This window comes from Piliocolobus tephrosceles, chromosome 4 (genome assembly GCF_002776525.5).
Source record: "Piliocolobus tephrosceles isolate RC106 chromosome 4, ASM277652v3, whole genome shotgun sequence".
In the NCBI taxonomy this organism is placed as follows: Eukaryota; Metazoa; Chordata; class Mammalia; order Primates; family Cercopithecidae; genus Piliocolobus; species Piliocolobus tephrosceles.
In genome coordinates, this window is record NC_045437.1 from 45600699 (window position 1) to 45623432 (window position 22734).

At 34.7% G+C, this 22734-nt stretch overlaps 1 protein-coding gene across 2 annotated transcripts in view; it reads left to right on the plus strand.

Annotated features, from left to right (window-relative positions):
* Positions 1 to 22734, plus strand: part of ANKRD31 (ankyrin repeat domain 31) — a 179413-nt gene that overhangs the window by 118824 nt on the left and 37855 nt on the right. For both annotated transcript variants that reach the window (XM_031935419.1, XM_023207991.1), the window contains 4 exons: positions 12999 to 13161; positions 14704 to 14819; positions 16806 to 16893; positions 21676 to 21772. In XM_031935419.1, coding sequence (XP_031791279.1) covers positions 12999 to 13161; positions 14704 to 14819; positions 16806 to 16893; positions 21676 to 21772 — 464 coding nt within the window. The remainder of the gene's footprint in view (positions 1 to 12998; positions 13162 to 14703; positions 14820 to 16805; positions 16894 to 21675; positions 21773 to 22734) is intronic.

Sequence of the window (22734 nt, forward strand, 5' to 3'; positions counted from 1 at the left end):
GGAAGGAAGGAAGGAAGGAAGGAAGGAAGGAAGGAAGGAAGGAAGGAGGGAAGGAGGGAGGGAGGGAAGGAAGGAAGGAAGAGAAAGAAATGGAAAAAATATATACAAAACCATAAATCGATTAATAAAATAAGAATAAGCCCTCACATATAAATAATAACCTTGTATGTAAAAGGATTAAATTTTCCACTTACAAAATATAGACTGGTTGAATGGATTTCTTAAAAAAGGAAAAATTTACCCAATGATACACTGCTTACAAGAAACTCATTTCACCTATAAAGACACATAGACAGAAAGCAAAGGAAGGCAAAAAATATTCAATGCAAATGCAAATGAAAAGCAGGCAGGAGTAGCTATACTTATATCAGATAAAACAGACATTAAGTCTAAAACAGCAAAAATACACAAAGAAGGTCATTATGTAATGATAAAGGGATCAATTCATCAAGAGGATGTAATAATTCTAAACACATATGTGCCCAACACTGGGGCATGCTGATATATAAAGCGAAAATTATTAGATCTAAAAGATATAATTCAATACGATAATAGTTGGGGACTTCAAGACTCTACTCTCAGCATAGGATAGATTATCTAGACAGAAAACTAATAGAGAAGCATTGGATTTAAGCTGCATTTTAGACCAAATGAACATTTACAGAACATTTCATCCAATAGATAGAGAATACACATTGTTCTTGTGAACACATGGGACATGCTCCAGGATAGACCATATGTTGGGACACAGAAAAAATCACAACAAATTTTTAAAAAGTGAAATCATATCAAATATTTTCTCAAACCACAATGGAATAAAAGTAGAAATCAATAACAAGAGGAACTTGGAGATGGTACACATACACAGAAATTAAACAGCATGCTCCTGAATGACTATTAGGTCAAAGAAGAAACTAAGAAGGAAATAAAAAATTTCTTGAAAGAAATGAAAATTGAAATACAACATACCAAAACTTAAGAATAGCTAAAGCAGTGCTAAAAAGGAAGTTTATAACACATTCTATCCATGTAACCAGATATCACATAGTTCCCATAAAGATGTACAAATATTGCATATCCATTGTAAATAATGGATCACAGACCTAAATGTAAGAGTTACAATTTCCTAGAAGGAAACATAAGAGAAAACAGTGATTTTGAGGTAGGCAAGGATTTCTTAAGTAGGACATAAAGGACATGAATTCTAAGTGATAAATATTGATAAATTAGACTTCATAAAAATTAAAAACTTATTCTTCAAAAACACTGTTAAGAAAATAAAAAGGCAATGACTTCTGGTTCCAAAATGGTGACATAGAAGCAAGCTGACTTTATTCCTTAGCACAGAAAGCCAAAAACAAATATACAGTGCCAAGATTTTCACCAGTAATACCCCATAACTCAAATATGAAGATGAAACAGTTCCCAGGGCCACAGAGATATGAAAAAAACTCCAAGCAGACAGAAGGCAGTAAGATAATTGGACTTATATGTCTGCCATACCCCTCTCTTCAATTTACCAAGTAGTAAGCACACAGAAAACTTCCCCTCAGTTCACAGTTTCTATGCTGAATAAAGTGAAACTGAGTTGGACAACCAGTTTCTCCACCATTTTGGATTTTCTGGCAGGAGACCTGTCCCTCCTTCAACCCACAGGAAGCATTGGGAGTGCATGAAGGGAAAAATATTCTTGAGAACAGCCAGAGGCAAAGTTAGGGTGGGGCAGAGGCGGGACTACCATTGCCAACCCTGGAAACTCCACTCTATAACTTGGCCAAAGGAGATGCCAAAGCAGAGTGACCGTTCAGCAGCACCACCTTCTGCCTTCTGTAGAAGATTTGTTCCACAGTTTTCTTGGATACAACCCCCTAGCCAGCCTTTCTACACTACTGGATGTCTCCTTTGGGACCTTCCCCATTTGAGACAGGTGACACTCTGATTGTGTTCTTCAACTGAAGCAAACCTGGACATAAAGTGCTGGTGCTGAAAAGAAAGCAGAGAACTAGATGGAATAAATGAAAGAAAATTAACAGGTAAATTACAAAGAATCTCTAATCAAACATATGCAATAAATACCAAAGTAAATCAGATAGAGAAAACTGGAATAAATAATCCTTCAAAGCAAAGATAGACATACATCTACAAGAAGCAGCAGCAAACAGGGAAACATGATCTCTTCAAACAGACAAAGCAAGGAACCAGTGACTGACCCTAAAGAGACAACAATATGTGAACTCTGTGACCAAGAATTCAAAATAGCAGTTTAAAAGAAACTCAGTGATCTCCGAGATAACACAGAAAAGCAATTCATGAATTTAATATAGAAATATGACAGAGATTGAAACAATTTTTTACACCAAACAGAAATCTTGGAACTGAGAAATACATTTGCTGACTTGAAAATTTTGTTAGAGACTCTCGACAGCAGAATGGATCAAGCAAAGGAAAGAAGCAGTGAGCTCCAAGACTGGCTACTTGAAAATACACAGAGAAAAAAGAATGAAAAGGAATGAAGATCATCTACAAGATATAGAAAATTACCTTACAGAATGGGGGAAAATATTTGCAAGCTATTCACCTGACAGCAAATAAAATAATCAACAAATGGGAGCGACAAATGACAGAATGGGAGAGTATATTTGCAAGCTATCTGAGGAGAGATTAATACCAGAATATATAAGCTCAAACAACACAGCCAAAAAAAAGAAAAGCAAATTATCTGATTTTAAAATGGGTAAAAGATCTGAATAGATGTTTTTCAAAAGAAGACATACAAATGGCTAACAGGTATATGAAAAGATGCTCAGCATTACTGATTATCAGAGGAATACAAATGGAAACCACAAAGGATGTCATCTTACCCCAATTAAAGTGGATTTTGTCAAAAAGGGAATAACAGATGCTGTTGAGGATGTGGAGAAAGGTGAATTCTCATACACTGTTGGTGGGAATGTAAATTAATATAGCCACTGTGGAAAACTAGAGGTTCCTTGAAAAACTAAAAATAGAACTACCATATGATCCAGCAATTCCACTACTGGGTGTATATCCAAAAGAAAGAAAACCAATATGTTGAAGCAATATCTATACTCCCATGTTTATTGCAGCACTCTTCACAATAGCCAAAATATGGAATCAACCTAAGTGCCCACCAGTGGATAAATGGTTAAGGAAAATATGGTATATTTAATATTAGCCAATATATGGAATAGCCAAAATATGGAATCAACCTAAGTGCCCACCAGTGGATAAATGGTTAAGGAAAATATGGTATATTTAATGTTAGCCAATATATGGAATAGCCAAAATATGGAATCAACCTAAGTGCCCACCAGTGGATGAATGGTTAAGGAAAATATGGTATATATACACAACAGAATACTATTTAGCTATAAAAAGGAAGGAAATTCTGTCATTTGCAGAAACATGGATGGAATTGGAGGTTATTGTGTTAAGGGAAATAGGCCAAGCACAGAAAAACAAATACTGCAGGTTCTCACTTCTGTTTGGGAGCTAAACAAGTGGAACTCATGAAGATAGATTGGTGGTTACCAGAGTCTGGAAAGTATGGGTTGGGGTGGGGATGAAGAGAGGTTGATTAATGGGTACGGACATACAGTTTGATAGAAGAAATGAGACCTAGTATTTGAAAGATCAGTAGGGTGACTATAGTTTACAATAACCTGTTGTATATTTCAAGATAGCTACAAGAAATTAAAATGTTTCTAGCATAAAGAAAAGACAATTTTTAAGGTGATACATAGCCCAGTTACACTGATTTGACCTTTACAAATTATATAAATGTATTAAACTGTCACATGTACCCTAAAAATATGTACATCTATTGTATATCAATAAAAAATAAAATTAATAAAGAAAAGAAAAAGGTGAACTCTGATTGAGAGCACATATATCTCCCAAAACATACATCTCCTAAAGGACTTGTATCCAGAATGTATACAGAACTGTTAGAACTCAAACAACCTAATAAAAAGTGAGCAAAAGATTAGGACATTTCACCCAAGAAGATACATGAATGGCAAATAAGCACTTAAAAAAGATTCTCAGCAGGCTGGTTATGGCGGCTCACTCCTGTAATCGCAGCACTTTGGGAGGCCAAGGTGAGTGGATCGCCTGAGGTCAGGAGTTCAAGACCAGCCTGACCAACATGGTGAAACTCCATCTCTACCAAAAATACAAAAATTAGCCAGGCGTGGTAGGGCACACCTGTAATCCCATCTACTCGGGAGGATGAGGCAGGAGAATCACTTGAACCCAGAAGGTGGAGGTTGCAGTGAGCCGAGATGGCACCACTGCACTCCAGCCTGGGTGATAGAGCAGATTCTGTTTCAAAAAAAAAAAAAAGATGCTCAGCATCATTAGTCATACCCTCTGGAATGGCTAAAATTTAAAAGACTGAAAATACCAAGTATTGGAGAGATTGCTGGTAGAAATGCAAAATGGAACACTTGGAAAAACAATTTGGCAATTTTTGTTACATGAAATATATTACATATTTACAAAGTATTGGACCACCCCTTGGTGTTTATTTATCTAAGATAAATGAAAGCTTTTTGTCCACACAAAGACTTGTACTAGAGTGGATAGCAGCTTTATTCATAACAGCCTCTAACTGGAAGGGACCCCAAATGTCTATCAACTGATAAATGAATAATTAAGTTGTTAAAAGGAACAAACTTTTTTTTTGAGATGGAGTCTTGTTCTGTCACCCATATTGGGGTGCAGTGTTATGTTCTCTGGTCACTGCAACCTCTGCCTCCTGGGTTCAGACAATTCTCCCGCTTCAGCCTCCCAAGTAGCTGGGATCACAGGCATGCGCCACCAGGCCCAGCTAATTTTTGTATTTTTAGTAGAGACGGGGTTTCAGCATGTTGGCCAGGCTGGTCTTGAACTCCTGACCTCAGGTGATCCACCCGCCTTGGCCTCCCAAAGTGCTGGGATTACAGGTGAGAAACAAACTGTTGATATACACAACAATATGGGTGAATCTCAAAATCATCATGCTAAGTCAAAGGGACCAGACACAAAAACTACATTCTGAGCTCATTCATGTGAAATTCTAAAAAAGCAAAATGTAAAGCAATAGAGGCAGATCATTGGTTCCCAGAGACCAAAGGTCTTGGTAAGTGATTGACTGCAGAGGGGCAAAAAGGATTTTTTGTGATGGTAGAATGTCTCTAAGTCATTATTGTAGCAGTGATCACTTCAGTAAGGCTTTTTTTTTTTTTTTTTTTTTTTTTTTTTTTAACAGATTAAAGACCTATTTCTTGGTCACATAATCTTTGCCAAGCTCTTTGGCCCTCAGGCCCACTCCATCATGTTGTCTGGAGCTGCCTCCCAACTTTAGCTTTAGCTTTTCCTGTTTAGTGCCTTTTTACTCTGTTGCTGTTTAGACTTTTCCTGTGGATGACTGTTACTGAAAAACACCATTCAGGGTCCCAGTCTGTCTGAGCTGAGTTCTCTGTGTTCTCCATACTAATACATTAAGTGAATCGTTTTTAGTATATTAAAGTCAAGGCCTAGAGAAGGTCTCATCTTAACACACTGGAAAAATAGTCATTATTAATATAGCATATGTTTTTAAGAGTCTAGAAGTTTACTTTTCTGAAATTCACTTTCAGTCTCCTCCATGTAATGTTTGAAATAAATTTCTGCAGTTAAGGCCTACATCTCCAGTTTGCTAAATTAATCTCAGGATGGTCTCAGGAATCTGTGTTTTGAAAGAATCCAACAAGTGATCTTAAACAGGCTTAGAAACTACTGGATTGAGGTAGTTTCTGACCCCATCTTTTAAAAACAGATGAATAAAATCTTAATAAAAATCTTAATAAATAGATAAATAAAATATTTTATCTTTTCATACCTTTACTCAGACTTCACTAAGGTGTACAAATGCAGATTTTATCAGACGTCTTTGCAGAATACTTTTTCACATGCCATTATCTGCTGTCTCTCACTACTACAGTTGATCTTTTCACTCTCTAAAGGAAAGCAGGGTATTATCTAGCTAGTTTTATTAGGAGACTACTATGTGCCAGACATTTTACAAGGGCTCACTATTTAATTCTCATAGATGATAAAAATGAAGTTAGAGACTATAAGTAACTTGGCCAAGGATGTAACTAATAAGTACCAGGGGTGAGGTTTGTGCTTGGCTTTAAAACAAGGGTATTTTTCTTTTTTAATATATTTGTATAAATTTAAAGAGTACAAGTGCAGTTTTGTTAAATGGATATATTGAGTAGGGATAAATTCTCGGCTTTTAGTGTAACCATCACTCAAATAGTATACCTTGCACTCATTAATTAATTTCTCATCCCTGAACCCCCTCCCACTCCCTAGCCTTCTGAGTCTCCAGTGACTATTATTCCACATTCTGTCCATGTGTACACATTATTTGGCTCTTACTTATAAGTGAGAACATCCAGTATTTGACTTGTTCCTGAGTTGTTTTCACTTAACAACATGGATGGCCTCCAGTTCCATCCATGTTGCTGCAAAAGACATGATCCCATTCTTTGTTATGGCTGAATAGTATTCCAGTGTGTGTGTGTGTGTGTGTGTGTGTGTGTGTGTGTGTGTGTGTTTATTTATCCAGTCATCCATTGATGGACACTAAGGTTGATTCCATATCTTTGCTATTGTGAATAATGTTACAGTAAATATTTGAGTACAAGTATCTTTTTAATATGATGATTACTTTTCCTGTGGGTATATACCCAGTAGTGAGACTGCTGGATTGAATGGCAGTTCTATTTTTAGTTCTTTGGGAAATCTCCATACTGTTTTCCAAAGAGGTTGTACTAATTTGCATTCCCACCAACAGTGTATAAGCATTCCCTTTTCTCTGCATACTCATCAACATCTGTTATTTTTTGTCTTTTTAATAATAGGCATTCTATTGACATAAGATGGTATCTCATTGTGGCTTTAACATTTCTCTGATGATTAATGATGTTGAGCATTTTTTCATATGCTTGTTGGTCATTCGTGGGTCTTCTTTTAAGAAATGTCTATTCGTGTCTTTTGCCAGTTTTTTAATGGGGCTATTTGTTGTTTTGTTATTGTTGTTGAGTTGTTTGAGTTCCTTGTAAATTCTGGAAATTAGTTCTTGTAGGATTCATAGTTTGCAAATATTTTCCCCCAATCTGCAGGTTGTCTGTTCACTTTTTAAATTATTTCCTTTTCCATGCAGATGCTTTTTAGTTTAATATAGTTCCATATGTCTGTTTTTGATTTTGTTGCTTATGGTTTCAAGGTCTTATGAATTCTTTGCCTAGACAAATGTCAAGAAGAGTTTTCCTTAGGTTTTCTTATAGAATTTTTATAGTTTCAGATCACAAATTTAAGTCTTTTATTTGTCTGTATTTGATTTTTTATATGATTTGAGACTTTCTTCCACATATGACAATCCAATTTTCCCAACACCATTTATTGAAAAAGATATCTTTTTCCCAGTGTATGTTCTTGTCACTGTTGTCAAAGATCAGTTAGCTATAGATATGTGGCTTTATTTCCAGGTTCTCTATTCTCTTACATTGATCTATGTGTCTGTTTTTATGCCAGTACCATGCTGTTTTGATTATTATAACCTTGCAGTATAATTTGAGGTCAGGTAATGTGCTCTCTCTAGCTTTGTTCTATTTGCTTAGGATTGTTTCTGCTATTTAGGCTGTTTTTCGGTTCCATATGAATTTTAGGATGATTTTTTTCTCATTCTGTGAAAAGTGATGTTGGCATTTTGATAGGAATTGCATTGAATCTGTAGATTGTTTTGGCAGTATTCTCATTTTAATTATATTAATTCTCCTGATTCATGAACATGAAGTGTTTTTCCATTAGCTTGTGTCACCTGAAATTTCATTCATCAGTGTTGTAGTTTTCCTTCGTTCACCTCCTTGGTTAACTATATTCCTAGGTATTTTATTTTATTTTTTGGTAGCTATTGTAAATGGGATTGCCTTCTTGATATGGTTTTCAGCTTGATTATTATTGGTGTATAGAAATGACACTCATTTTTGAATATTGATTTTGTATTCTGAAACCTTAGTGAATTCAATTATCAAACCTAAGAATTTTTTGGAGGAGTCTTTAGGGTTTTCTAGGTTTAAGAGCATATTGTCAGTGAACAGAAATAAATTATTTCTGACTTCTTCTTTTCCAACTTGGATGCCTTTTCTTTCTTCCTTTTGCCTGATTGCTCTGGCTAGGACTTCCAGTACTAAGTTGAATAGGAGTGGTGAAAGTGGGCATTCTTGTCTTATTCTAGTTCTTAGGGGAATTGTTTTCAACTTTTCCCAACTCAATATGATATTGGCCGTAGGTTTGCTGCATACGGTCTTTATTATTTTGAGGTATGTTTTTTCTACTATGCCTAGTTTGTTGAGAGCTTTTCTCATGAGGGGATGTTCAGTTTTATCAAATGCTTTTTCCACATCTATTGAAATGATTATGTAATTTTTGTCTTTAACTGTGTTTATGTAATGAAACACATTTATTGGTTTGTATATGTTGAGCCATCCTTGCATCCCTGGAATACAACCCACTTGGTCATGGTGTGTTATCTTTTTGATGTGCTGGTGGATTCAGTTTGCTAGTATTTTGTTGAGGATTTTTGCATCTATCTTCATCAGGGATATTGATCTGTAGTTTTTTTTGTTTGTTTGTGTTCTCGTCAGACTTTGGTGTCAGGGTGATACTGGCTTCATGTAATGAGCTAGGGAGGATTCTCTCCTGCTCAGTTTTTTTGGAACAGTTTCAGTAAAATTGGTACCAGTTATTCTTTGTGTGTTTGATAGAATTTGACTGTGAGTTCATCTTAACCTAGGTTCTTTTTTTTTGTTGGGAGGATTTTTGTTATTGGTCTGTTCAGGATATCTAGTTCTTCACGGTTCAGTCTTATGAGGTTTTATGTTTCCAGGAATTTATCCATTTCCTCTAGGTTTTTTAGTTTGTGAGTGTATGGTAGAGTCTGATGATCTTTTGTATCTCTGTGGTGTCAGTTACAATGTCTTCTTCGTTTCTTGTTATGTTTATTTAGATATTCTTTCTTCTTGGTTAGTCTAGATAGCAATTTATCAACTTGTTTATCTTTTCAAAGAACTGACTTTTCAATTCAGTGATCCTTTATTTTTGTTTTGTTTTGTTTGGTTTGTCTCCATATCATTTAGTTCTACTCTGATCTTTGTTACATTTTTTCTTCTGCTAGCTTTGGGTTTTGTTTTCCTTGTTTTTCTAGTTTCTTGAGGTATGACGTTAGGGTGTTAATTTGTAATCTTTCTATTCTTTTGATGTAGGCATTTGATGCTACAAAACTCCCTCTTAGCACTGCTTTGGCTAATATCCCAGAGGTTTTGGTAATTCTGTCTCCATTTTCCTTTGTTTCGAAAAATTTTTTTGAATTCTTTCTTAATTTTGTCATTGACCCAAAGATTATCTAGGAGTGTGGTGTTTAATTTCATGTGTTTGTACAGCTTTGAGAATTCCTCTTGATATTGATTCCTAGTTTTATTCCATTGTGTTCTGAGAAAATATTTGATGTTATTTCAATTTTTTTCAAATTTATTGAGGCTAGTTTTGTGGCCTAACATATAGTCTTATTTGGGAGAATGTTTCACGTGCTGATGAGAAGAATGTATATTCTGTGATGTTGGATAGAATGTTCTGTAAGTGTCTATTAGGTCCATTTGGTCTAAAGTTCAATTTAACTCCTGTGTTTCTTTCTTGATTTTCTGTCTCAGTGATCTGTCTAGTGCTGTGACTGGGGTGTTCAAGTGCCCCAGTATTATTGTATTGCTATCTGAATCTTTCTTTAGGTTTGGTTTAGTAATATTTGTTTTATGAATCTGGGTGCTCCAGTTTGAGTACATATGTATTTAATATTATTATATCCTTTTGTTAAATTGATATCACCCTTTCTCATTAGATAATGATCTTTGTCTCTTTTTTTTTTTACTGTTTTTGATTTAAAGTTGGTTTAATTTGTTATAAGTATAGCTACTCCTGCTTACTTTTGGTTTTCATTTGCATAGAATATCATTTTCCACCCCTTTATCTTTGTTTGTTTGTTTGTTTTTGACAGAGTCTTACTCTGTCACCAGGCTGGAGTGTAATGACACAATCTTGGCTCATTGCAACCTCTGCCTCCCGGATTCAAGTGATTCTCCTGCCTCAGCCTCCTAAGTAGCTGGGATTACAGGTGTGCGCCACCACACTCGGCTAATTTTTGTACTTTTAGTAGAGAGGGGGTTTCACCATGTTCATCAGGCTGGTCTCAAACTCCTGACCTCATGATCCACCTGTCTTGGCCTCACAAAGTGCTGGGATTACAGGCATCAGCCACCGAGTCCTTTATCTTTCATCTATGTGTCTTTACCAGTAAAGTGAGTTTCTTGTAGACAGCATATAGTTGGTTCATTTTAAAAATCCATTCTGCCTATCTTTATCTTTTAAGTGGAGCATTTAATTCACTTACATTCAAGGTTAATATTGATACATGAGGTTTTCTACCTGTCATGTTGTTATCACTAGTTGTTTTATGGATTCTTCATTTCTTCATTTTTTTCTTCTGTGTCTTTGTGATTTGGTTCAGTTTTTTCTTTATGCTATGCTACCTCTAGGCTAGTAGAAAAACTAAGAGATTATCCTTAATAATTTCTACTGGCCCATTTGCTCCTAAATTTATCTGCCTCTTTATCCTTGGACATAAGCAGAAAGATTAGAAAAATACTTTTTCCACTGGCATATTAGTATGTCTCCATTCTAGCAAAATCCTGACCATCTTTTCCTAACTAGAAGGTTTTTTAGGGGTGAGTTACTTGCTTGCCTTTTGCAAGTGGGACCATTGTTTTTCACTAATTGACTTATACTATAATTCATTTTTTTGAGAAAAGGTCTTGCTCTGTCACCCAGGCTGGGGTATCACTGCTCACTGAAGCCTCGACCTCCCAGGGTCAAGTGATCCTCCAGCCCCAACCTCTCAAGTAGCTGAGACTAGAAGTGTGTGCCATCACACCCAGCTAATTTTTAAATTTTTTATAGAGAAAAGGCCTTACTATGTTGCATAGGCTGGTCTCGAACTCCTGGGCTCAAGCAATTTCCTGCCTCAGCCTCCCAAAGTGCTGGGATTATAGGCATAAACCACTGTCCCTGGCTGACTTATACCTTAATCTAGTTAATAACCATTCTTTACTTTGGTCAATTATAAATTTATTTTTAATACACAATTTAAGAGTTACTCAGAGCAACCTTATTTATATTAGAAATTTTTTTCTCCCCAAAATATCACATCCTCTTTGACCTTAGTTTCCTTTTATCTAAAGTGATGGGGTTTCTAAGTTTCCCTCTATCTTTAATATTCTGTGAAGTTTGTCATTTAGTATACAAGTGGCCAACAAACATATGAAAAAAAAAGTTCAGTACCACTAATCATCAGAGAAGTGCAAATCAAAGCCAGAGTGAGATATCATCTCACACCAGTCAGAATGGTTATTATTTAAAAGTCAGAAAATAACAGATGCTGGTAAGGTTGTGAAGAAAAGAGAACACTTATACACTGTTGGTAGGAATGTAAATTAGTTCAACTACTGTGGAAACAGTTTGGAGATTTCTCAGAGAACTTGAAACTACCATTCAACCTAGCAATTCCATTACTGGGTATGTACCCAAAGGAAAACAAATTGTTCTACCAAAAAGACACATACACTTGTGTGTTAATTGCAGTACTATTCACAATAGCAAAGACATTAAATCACCCAAGGTGACCATCATTGGTGAACTGGATAAATAAGATGTGGTACACATATACCATGGAATACTATGCAGCCATAAACAAAAACAAAATCATGTCCTTTGCAGCAACATGGATGCAGCTGGAGGCCATTATTCTGAGTGAATTAATGCAGGAACAGAAAAATCAAATACCACATTTTCTCACTTATAAGTGGGAGGTAAATATTGGGTACACATGATCATAAAGATGAGAACAGTAGATACTGAGACTACTAGAGAGTGGAGAGAGGGAGGAGGGCAGGAGCTGAAAAACTCTCTGTTGAGTACTGTGCTTACTACCTGGGTGATGGGATGATTCATACCCCAAACCTCAGCATCATGCAATATACTCATGTAGTAAATCTGCACATATATCATTTGAATCTAAAATAAAAGTTGAAATTATTTCTTTAAAGTTTGTTATTTAGGACACATATTTCTGTATGGAGAATATTGAAATGGGTATTAGGTTTCTAGGCTAGTTCATAAAACCTCCTGAACAAGCAGTATACATAAAATATTGTCCAAATAGAATGTTATTCAAGTATGTCTAATCACAAATTATAATGTTGTTTGTAATATAGCCGTGAAGCAACTCTTACTCCACTTTTGTACCCTATCCTCCAGCAGCTTGGGGAAGGACAAGAAGCTGTGTTAGAGAGATAGATTAAATCCTTCCGGGTGTCAGAAATTCCACATTAAGATGCAAGTGGCTTAATCTGCACAACGTCTAGATCTGTGCTGCCCAATATGGTAGCTACTAGCTACTTTTGCCATTTAAATTTAAATTAATTAAATAAAAAATTGATTTCTTCAGTCACATTAGCCACATTTCAAATGCTCAAAAGCCACATGTGACTAGTGGTTACCTTATTGGACAGAACAGATATAGAACATTTTATTATTACAGAAAATTCTACTGGGCAGTTACTGATCTAGAACTGAACCTCTCTATGCCTACTTCTTACTGCAATGAATGCAGCATATTGTACTTTGATGTCTTTGTGTTTGGTTCTCTTGTGAGGACTAATCAGTCCAAATTGGATTAGTTTGCAATTGCCACATCAATTTTAATAAAAAATTTCTTGACCTGAGTTTGAAAACTTTCTTTTGATAGCTTTTAATGCTTGGCAGTGGTGTTCATGATGAAAACAGAAATTATTCATCTTTGGTGTCTATAGAGATAACTTTGAAAAAATACTTTGTAGGCAGCTGAGATTCTACTACAAAACGGAGCAAACCCTAATCAAAAAGATCAAAAACAGAAGAGTGCTTTGGATGAAGCAGATGATGAAAAAATGAAAGAATTACTAAAATCTTATGGTGCTATTGAGACTGATAATAGAGATGAGAGAGATTCTATAGTCAATCGTATGTATATCAATATTGCTGCTATTTTATACAGAGATACATCTCTAGGAAAATCTTCTGATTTGTTGTGTAAATTGTTTCATAACTAGGATAGATGTGTCCTATGTTTATTAAACTCTTCAAAAGCCATTATTTATTTTTAGAAAATAGCATTTAAAAATATGGTTTAATTTATACATCATATGATCCTATTGGATTGGAGTTACATGTTGAAATGAAACCTATAGCATTCATCAAGCAAACATTAATCTCCCTAACATTAGATTTGAGATAGAGATGTAATTGAAGCCAGGCGGATCAGCTTAGTTGTGGTAGGGCTGGAAAAGGGGTGACATTATACTGAAGTTTTTGCAACTAAGATTCCATTACTTCAAAATTTGTAATGATTCATATATCAGTTGGATTCATGCCAACTTTTAAAGAATCTGGTATTCTAGCATATTAACTTGTTAAAGGAAATATACTTGTATATGTGTAATATATTTTGCAATGAAAAGAATATTTCAAGGGAATGTATGTACAATCAGGCAAAATTTTATGAACCATTTTAGCAATACTTTATACTTTATTAAGTATTGAGGAGAGGGAATTTTTCTTCCTTTTCCCTCATGCTCAAACCTTGACTCATAGAAGAAGATACTCAGGAATGTATCTATATTCTCACCATGAGGGAGAATGCTGGGGAGAGCAATTGTGTAACACACTTCTCCTCTAGCCTACCAACGTCCTTACCAACTGTTGATTTTCACGGAAGAATTACTAATATAATTGGTCAGAGCTAAGGATATTCATTGTGTTATATTTCACCAGTGGGCTAGATCATGGATAGGTCAAGGTCAAGAGTGAAACAAATTTCCTCTTTTCATTGCCCGCTACCATATGGTAAGTCCATAGGGTCAGGGCCTTTCTCAGAGGCCCAGCCATTTCACACTCCCTCTTCACAGCTATACCTGAAATTTCCCATGATTTAGATTAGCTCAGTTTATCAGGGAAGTCTTGCATTTGGAGTTATTGATAGATCTATTGTAAAGTGATAGATCTATTCCCACATATCTACTGTTTCTTGTTTCCTTGATCAGGTACCCCAGAAGGATGAAGAATATAGAATACAATCATAATATAGAGAAAGGGAATCCAGAATAGGAGTAGGGTCCAAGAGAATTTACAGAGGCAATTAATCAAGTCATGTGGACGTTGGAATCAGATAAGATCTGGTTTCAGTTCTGTATGACATTGGGCAACTTCTTGAACCCCGCTAAGCCTCACTTTCCTCTTCTGCAAAATGGATATAATAAACTACATACTTCACAGGTTCATATGAAGATTAAATGAGATGATTTATGGATAGTTTTTGGCACCCAGCATGTGACAAGTGCTCAGTAAATGTTAGCCATAAGTAGCCAATTGATGATGATGAGTACTGATTAAGATATAATAGTTGTAGACTTGACTTACCCTTCTCATCTGCATCACATTAAAACTGAAAAATAAAACTATATTTTTGCATATTCTTATTATATTTTCTAATTTTACTTTTTAAAGAAAAAATTCCTGCTGTCCAGTCTGAAAGACATAAACAATGTTTTTGTGATGATGGCAAAACTATTGATTCACCTTTCCTTTCACACCAAGAAAGATCAAGTGAAAGCCTTTCTGTGGTGAGTGAAGTTAAAATTACTTCGTTCTTCATCTTAGAAAATGCCATTCTTTGAGCCAGCCAGTTAGTTATTGGCTAACGGCAATGCTGTCCATTTTAATGACACAAAGATTGAATTTTTTTTATTATAAAAGATAAGATAATGAACAGAATGGGCCTGGAAGTTATGCTATGTGGTTAACTCTTAATTATTTGCTTTGAATGCAGAACTGTGGAGTAGCTGCTATCCTTTATACCTAGTTTGGGTTCTTTGGCTACTTCTTGTCCATAGAGACTGCCACTGTCATAAATGTGTCTTTACTCACTTCCATAAGGGTCTAGGAGATGCAGGATATAGAAAAGATTCTGGAATCTAGACAGAGAAGAGGATTAAGCAGCCTGGTTTAGCTAACCTTGATCCCATATGGTTTATAGTAATACAATTTGCTGCAAAACCCACCATGTAAAGGTAGCTTTTGAAAAAAAGAACATAGCAGTTGCTTAATAAGATATATATATTGATTGAAATTCTTAGTTTGACAAAAACACAAAGCTTAACTAGGCACAAAATCTCAACTAAGGTAGCATCCTCAATGAAACCTTATTTTGGATAAGTCTTGGCCCATAGTGTCCAAGACTGAATACATCTATGATACGAGCAAAGCAGAAAGGAAAGTTGGCACCAAAAGATGTTTCTTTGTCCTAATCTGTGGATAGAGCTTAGCCTGGGCACAAATTCTCATCTTCTGTTTGCTTTTATAACCATAAATCGTTCACTGTCTAAAGCAGTAAACCTTAGTGGTGTTTTTATTTTTGCTTGTTTTTTATATTTGTATTTTATAATTTCACTTGGATGCATTTAATAAATGACAGCAGTAAGATTGCTTTACCAAATAATTAGATTATTTTATTACGTACTTTTTGAATATCTTTTGTGGGCACCAAAGTAAAATTTCAGGGCAACATATTTCAGAAGACTTTGAGGATCTACATGTTTTAGAAATGAATGTGTATGGAGAGTATATTAAAGGATAGGTAATACGAGTCAATCAATCAATCATCATTAATGGAACAATAGCTATGAACCCACAATGTTGAAACCATATACAAATATAAAAGGCATGCTTCTGCCTACAAGATCTCATTGTCCTGATGAGGAAATATAATGTATAAGATGTTATTATGCTAGTGTTAAATTATGTAGCACTGAATTTCTTAATTCTGAGAAAAAGGAAATCAGCATGGATTGGATAAATCAGAAGTTTCCTGTATGAATGGGTTTTATATGATTATAATATTCACTATTTAGGGAGTTCTTTCTTTGTGCTGACATTTTCCTTAACATTTTAATGTGTTATACAATTCAGTCACAGAGAGGATAAGTAACTTGCTGGAGTCACCCAGATAGGAAGAGGTGAAGACAGGATTTACACCTGAAAGTCTGGTTCCAGAGCCCGCTCCACAATTATCTCTCTCATAGGGAAAGAGAAGAATCAGGGCAGAGTGAATTGAAAGCATTCAAGGCAGGAAGAACGGTACTGACAAGGGCATGTAGAAGTGGTATTAAGTCCCCTTTGTGAATTTCTGAGAGCATAGTGTTTTGTACTTCTAAGATTAGGTATAAGATTTTAATAGTGTGCAGTGAAAGTCATTAGGCCTTAAAGTGAACTTGTTGTATATATGTACTTTCAATGTTATGTGATTTATTTTTCTCCTACACCTATAGTTTCAACAGAAGTCAGTGATAAATTGATTTCTTATGATGACTACTTTTACATTCTATTTTCCAGGATATCTACTACATAATTCAAAATATATTTGTTTGCTTTTGTTCAAATCTGCAACATTTATACAGTTAAAAAGTATGAGTACATTTTGAGCATAGAGAGAAATGAGCATTTTTAGGAACACTTTCTTTAGTATTTTATTTATTCTATGTTTGTCAATGGCATGTCAGAGAGCATATCTACCCCTTTGTAATGAAGTTTCAAATATTTTTATCTGACAGCATCAGACCCTCAGTGCCATTCTACAAGATATAGAAGAAAAACAAGAAAATTTATTAGAGTTTGAAATAAGAAACCCTGAAGATGCAGGTAAATATAGACTCATACTCAAGTAGATATTTTCAGATACCCAAGGTCATCTTCTTCTTAAGGTACATATTTATTTCAGAGCTCACAATGGCTGAAAAAGTGGTCTTCTATTTTTATGTGAGAGGATTTAAAGTGCTAGGAATTATTAATATCATTAAAAGTAACTTACTTAAAAAGTAAGTCCAAAGTGACTTTTAATGATAGCTAAAAGGCTGATTTTATCATGATGCAAACCAGTAGTTTGTGTTGTTAAAGATACTTCTAGATGCAAAGTGCTGCATGAGTAATTTGAGAGACATTCAGAGCTATAATCAGAGATAAGCGATACCAGTGATATGTTTAGATAATCCTATGACAGAAAATGTAAGATTGTGACAAGAGATGAGATTATGTTACCCTGTGGGTTGTCAGCTTCACCCAGCTATGGTAACCCTTAAAAGTAGATCAGAAATAGTGCAGTGGAAGGTGGTGCGGCAGTGACACAAGGAAAGCAAATCCTCCTACTTTCAGAAGAGCATATATAACAGGTGGATGTCTGACTGCAAAGATATCTTCCTGTTTTCAAAACACTAAAGATTCAAAATAGCAAATTAGACTCTGATCCCTGACCTAATAATCTTAATTTCTCAAACTTCAGTGAATATATGCAAGCCCTTGATGACTCACATATGTATTTTTTGAGTTATGATTTATAAGGTGGAAAGTAGTTCCTGATAAATTCAGATCTGTGAAAGTAAAAGTTAGTTAAAAGTAGTAACTAAAAGTAAGGTAATTTAAAGTACCTCATCAACCTTTTGTATAGCAGGATATAACTGTTCATCTCTTGTCCTAACTCATGTTTGCATAGTCTTTAAAAAAATAATCTCCTTTAAAATTTTACACATTCTACTTTTCATCCTGGCCTCACATGGTATGTGTTATGTTTGGAGGAAACTAATAGAAAATAATTCATACCCCCAAACAAAAATGTACAGTTAGTATATTTATTTCATTTACTATTTGTAATATCTTTTGCATCCAAGATGATTATTCCAAGTTTATAATTTTTTTCATTATGGAAGGCATACACATATACTTCAAGAAAAAGAGAAAAATGCTAAAATTAGCTATTGTCCTATCACAATATTTTGTTGTTTTATTTCCAGACCCCTGCCCCACTTTTTTTTTTTTGTCTAAGAACATAGTAATGCAATTAGACCTCAGTAAAACTCTTAAAAACATAGTTTTGATCATGATAGATATGGTAATTTTGCGTTTTTTCCACAGTCTTCATTCCTTGTGTTCAATAAATGTTCCACAGTTTCCTAAATTTTTCCCTTTTTGTTGAACATTTGGATGATTTCCAATTTTTTGCTGTTCTTCTACAATATGTAGCTTTTTCTGGACGTATTATCTTCTTAGGAAAGATTAACAGAATTGTAACTATTGGGTCAAATTATATAAGCATTTTAAATCTATTGATTTATATTGATAAATTCTATTTTATAGATAGTACTAATTTTCACTTTGGAAGTGAAAATACTGATGCTACTAGCTGTGTACACATTAGTGTCTTTGTGTACACAGCTAGTAGCATCAGTATTTTCATTTTAAATAACCTTACTAGTTTAATAAGAAAAATATGCCTGATATTTTCATTTGCCATGTTGCTTATTAGTGGTACTTTTTTTTTTTTTTTTTTTTTTTTTTGAGATGGAGTTTCATTCTGTCACCAGGCTGGAGTGCAGTGGTGCGATCTCAGCTCACTGCAACTTCCGCCTCCCAGGTTCAAGCGATTCTTCTGCCTCAGCCTCCCTAGGAGCTGGGACTACAGGCGCATATACCATGCCCAGCTAATTTTTGTATTTTTAATAAAGATATTATTTCACCATGTTGGCCAGGATGGTCTTGATCTCTTGACCTCGTGATCTGCCCACCTCAGTCTTCCACAGTGCTGGAATTACAGATGTGAACCACTGCACCCGGCCCAGTGGTACTTTTCACTAGTTTTATTCCCTATTTTGAGAAGTGTTTCTATTATTTGTTTATTTTCATCAAGTGGAGGCTATTTATGTATTACAACTATTTACCCCTTTTCCACCATAACTGCTGCAAATACTTTTTCAGTGACTTGTCTTTTTCTTTGCCATGTGTGTTAGTTTTTGTTTAAATATATACAATTACAAATTCTGTATAGTAAAAATTCATCGGCCTTTTTCTGTTTATTTGAATGCCTCTAAAATTAGGAGCTTCTCCCCACCACCCCCAGGTTTTGTAGTTTAATTTTATTATATTATAGCCAATACATTGAATAATCTTGATGCTTTTATTTTTGTCTTACTGCCCTTAAGGAAGGAGAGGTAAGGCAGTGGGACCCTGGAGCTCTTGGATGGTAACTAATTACTGAATGTGGTTGGCTCTGCCACTCCCTGACAGGTGTTTAAAACTCAGTCTCTGGAGAGCAAAACTGCTCAGTTTTCTAAGACTCTTCTGAAATTTCTCTATGGCTCATCAGGTTGGAACTCCTATGATGTGGGCAATACACATTGCCCTTTCCCTATGTCCTCTCAGTCTTCTCTCAGCTTCTTCTTCTTCTTTTTTTTTTTTCTGATGAACCATCCTACACAGACTCTCACTGTCAGGTGGAAGCCCTCATAGGCAGGGTCACAGGGCAGGCTTCACAACAAGTCCTCAGGACCTTTGCACCTCAGGCCCACTGTTAGAAGGGAAGATAATTAATTCTCAGCTCAGCAGCAACTTTCTTTTGGCCCTGCTGTGGTAGCTTCTCATTTTTCAAAGTCTCTAGATGTTCAAGAAGGAAGCCAGATACCAATTCATTGTCACCTCAACTTAGAGTTCAGTTAGGTTCTCTAAATAATCCTTCGAGGAACTTACCCTAGCAGGCTTGAGGTAAAGGAGAGAATCCCCTTTACCCCTTACTCCTGCTGCTGAATATGCAGATTCCCACTCAGGTAAGCAACTGCTCTCTAAAGAAATCTTTTTTCGAATTCACCCTCCTCCACATCTCACACTTGTTATAGCTTTGATCTGGCTGAGGGATCTGAGTAATGAGTCCCATTTTGTACATCTTTGAAAATTTTTCTGAAAGAGACCTTGCATGCACTTTTCTATCAGTTATCAACTGAACTGCTTCAACTGAACTGAGGCAGAAAATTGCCGTTGTTAATATTTTATATATTTTCCCTAAGCATTCTAATGTGTAATTCATCTGAAATTTTTTCTGTATTTAAGGATAGAATAGGTTTACCCCGTATTACTACCCTATTTATTCATCCCTATTTGTTGAATAATTTCTCTCATCCTCATTGTTTTGTAATATCTAATCAAGTAATAAAATATTACACATATTAGGACAATTATAGATTCTCTTTAATATACCATTGATTAGTATCATCTTTGATAAAGAAGTGGTACCAAACTATATGTAAAATATATTTCTGTTGTTTCTTATAGAAACATACTGAATATTTTAAGTTCCTGTAGTATGTTATTTTTACCTATGGTTTAAAATTCAGTTGGAAAAGCTGGGATGACAGGGCACATAGATAATTTTAAATGTCTTTTAATAAACAGTGTCAAATCTGCTGAACAAAGTTATATCTAAATTCTTATTGACTGTACACATTTTCTCCTTTGTTAGAATATGCATCATATTGTGAAACTAATCCTTAACCACAGTATTAGGGCGATAGAAACTACTCTGAGGAAACTGACTCAATACTTATCAAATCATTTGTCTGATTTGCTGAGGGAATTTCTGAAATGAATTCTACCTCTGAACCTCATGCCATTTTCTACCACAGATTTTCTCAAGTTACTTTATCCAGAAAAATGTACAATGTACATTGGTCCAAAAAATTAGGAAAAATTTTAAGAAACAAAGCCGAAAGTGAAAGAAATAACAAGTAGCTTAAAAGAATTAAAATATATGCATTTAACCCTTTCAGTTTCCTACTTGGGCATCTGGATTTGTACATAACCCACATTTGTGGGTAATCATGTGGATCTGTGTTGGGAGGAAGGTCATTATGCCTTTACTTGGAAAGCAAAGGAAGAAAGTCGGAAAATTTTAAGTAATTATTGTAATGGTGGTTTGTAAGATCTACAGGTGACCTTAGGTATCATATAGTACAATGTAAATGTTATTATAAGTGCAAAGAACAAGAACTGACAGCATGATTCTATTTTTAAAGTGCATATAATGTATAATTATACATAGTGTAAGCATTTAAAATAATAAATATATAACACAAATTTTACAAACACACACACCCCTGAAGTATTAACAGTAATCTCCTTTGTTGAATACATTAGAGGAAAAGCAGTGGGGTGAGTAGGGATACTCTTACTTTTCATCTTTGTAAATATTTATATGGCTTGAAAAAGTTTTACGATGTTAATGTATTCCTTTTGTATTTTAAAAAATAAAATAATTTTAACAGACAAAATATCTTCCTTTACTACCTTCATTTCACAGGTAAGAAAGTTAACCATGTAAGTTACATGACTTATCCAGGCTCACAAAACTTAGTCAGTGGGGCAGCAGGATTAGAACTCAGGCTGGCCTACTCTTTTACAGTATTCTTATCTATATACTTCAGGGCATTTCCGTAGATTGACATTGTTAAGTAAGCCTTAATTGAGATATCTGGGCCATTAATATTGGGGAAAAGCATAGGGAATAATGGCTTTTTAAAATTAACAATAGGGCTAATTCTCATATGACCAAATTTGACATTCACTATCCCTCAGTTAGCTAACTTTTTACTGTCATGTTTCTAGAACAGTACATTGAGAAGATGTTAAATATAAAAGAGATTATGGATAATGTGCTTGCCAAGCAGAAAGCAGAAAGGGATGATCTGGCTAAAAAATACAGGTGAGTAGAAAAAGGAAAAAAAAAGAGTGCTTCTGAGTTTCTAGAATTTTTCCACTTTTAGCGGCAATAGTTGTCTAGATTTCTTAAGAATACAAAAATACATTGCTTAGTGCCAAAAAATGACTTTATAAGGTTGTCTAATCTTTTACCACCGTGGAAAATTATACTTCCCAGAAAGGTATTTTTCTACATTATTACTTGAAATAGTCAAAAAAGAACATTTCAATATCTTAAAAAGTTGTCTACAGTAGAGAATTTTATGAAAGCTTTTCTGGTTGTGAATCCCACAGATAAATTTATTTCTTTAGCACACTCAAATTTTCTACACTAAAAAAATGTTTCTTTTTGCTGTCACAAATGTCCTTCTAAGCAGTTGATCAATCAGTTGATTAATTTTGTGTTTTATTGTATTTCTAAAATCTCAAGGTCCTTAAAGAGTTTTGTCCTGATTATATTGGTTGTATACCTCTTCTCATATTTTTTTGTGAAAAAAAGTTACATTTTTTTCTTGTTTTGGCATTATTTTTTATTAGTTTTTAATAGACTTAACTACTTATGCTCCCTATTCTTTATTCACAATTTTCTAAACATGTCCTTATATATTGTTCTCTTATAATCATTTAATGTCTATTACGTATTAAATTTTTTTCTGAACTTATTTTTAAAAATCAGTTTTCTATTTTTATTTTTAATCCCCATTTTGCCTTCTTCTCCACTGAAGAGCTAACATAAGTTCCCTTCTATTTCCTCCTTGTTTTCCTGTTAATGTAAAGCAGTGAGCTTCTATAATCTACATATGGGTAATTTTAGGGGACTTTGGAGAGGCTTGCTTGAATTTCCTTTAGTGTCCTGTGGTTAACAATGTACTACACCTGGAATTTTCAAAAGTTTCTGATCAATTGGAGTTTCACTATGTAAATTCTTATTAATATTGCTATAAGACTTCACATCTTGGTGTGGGT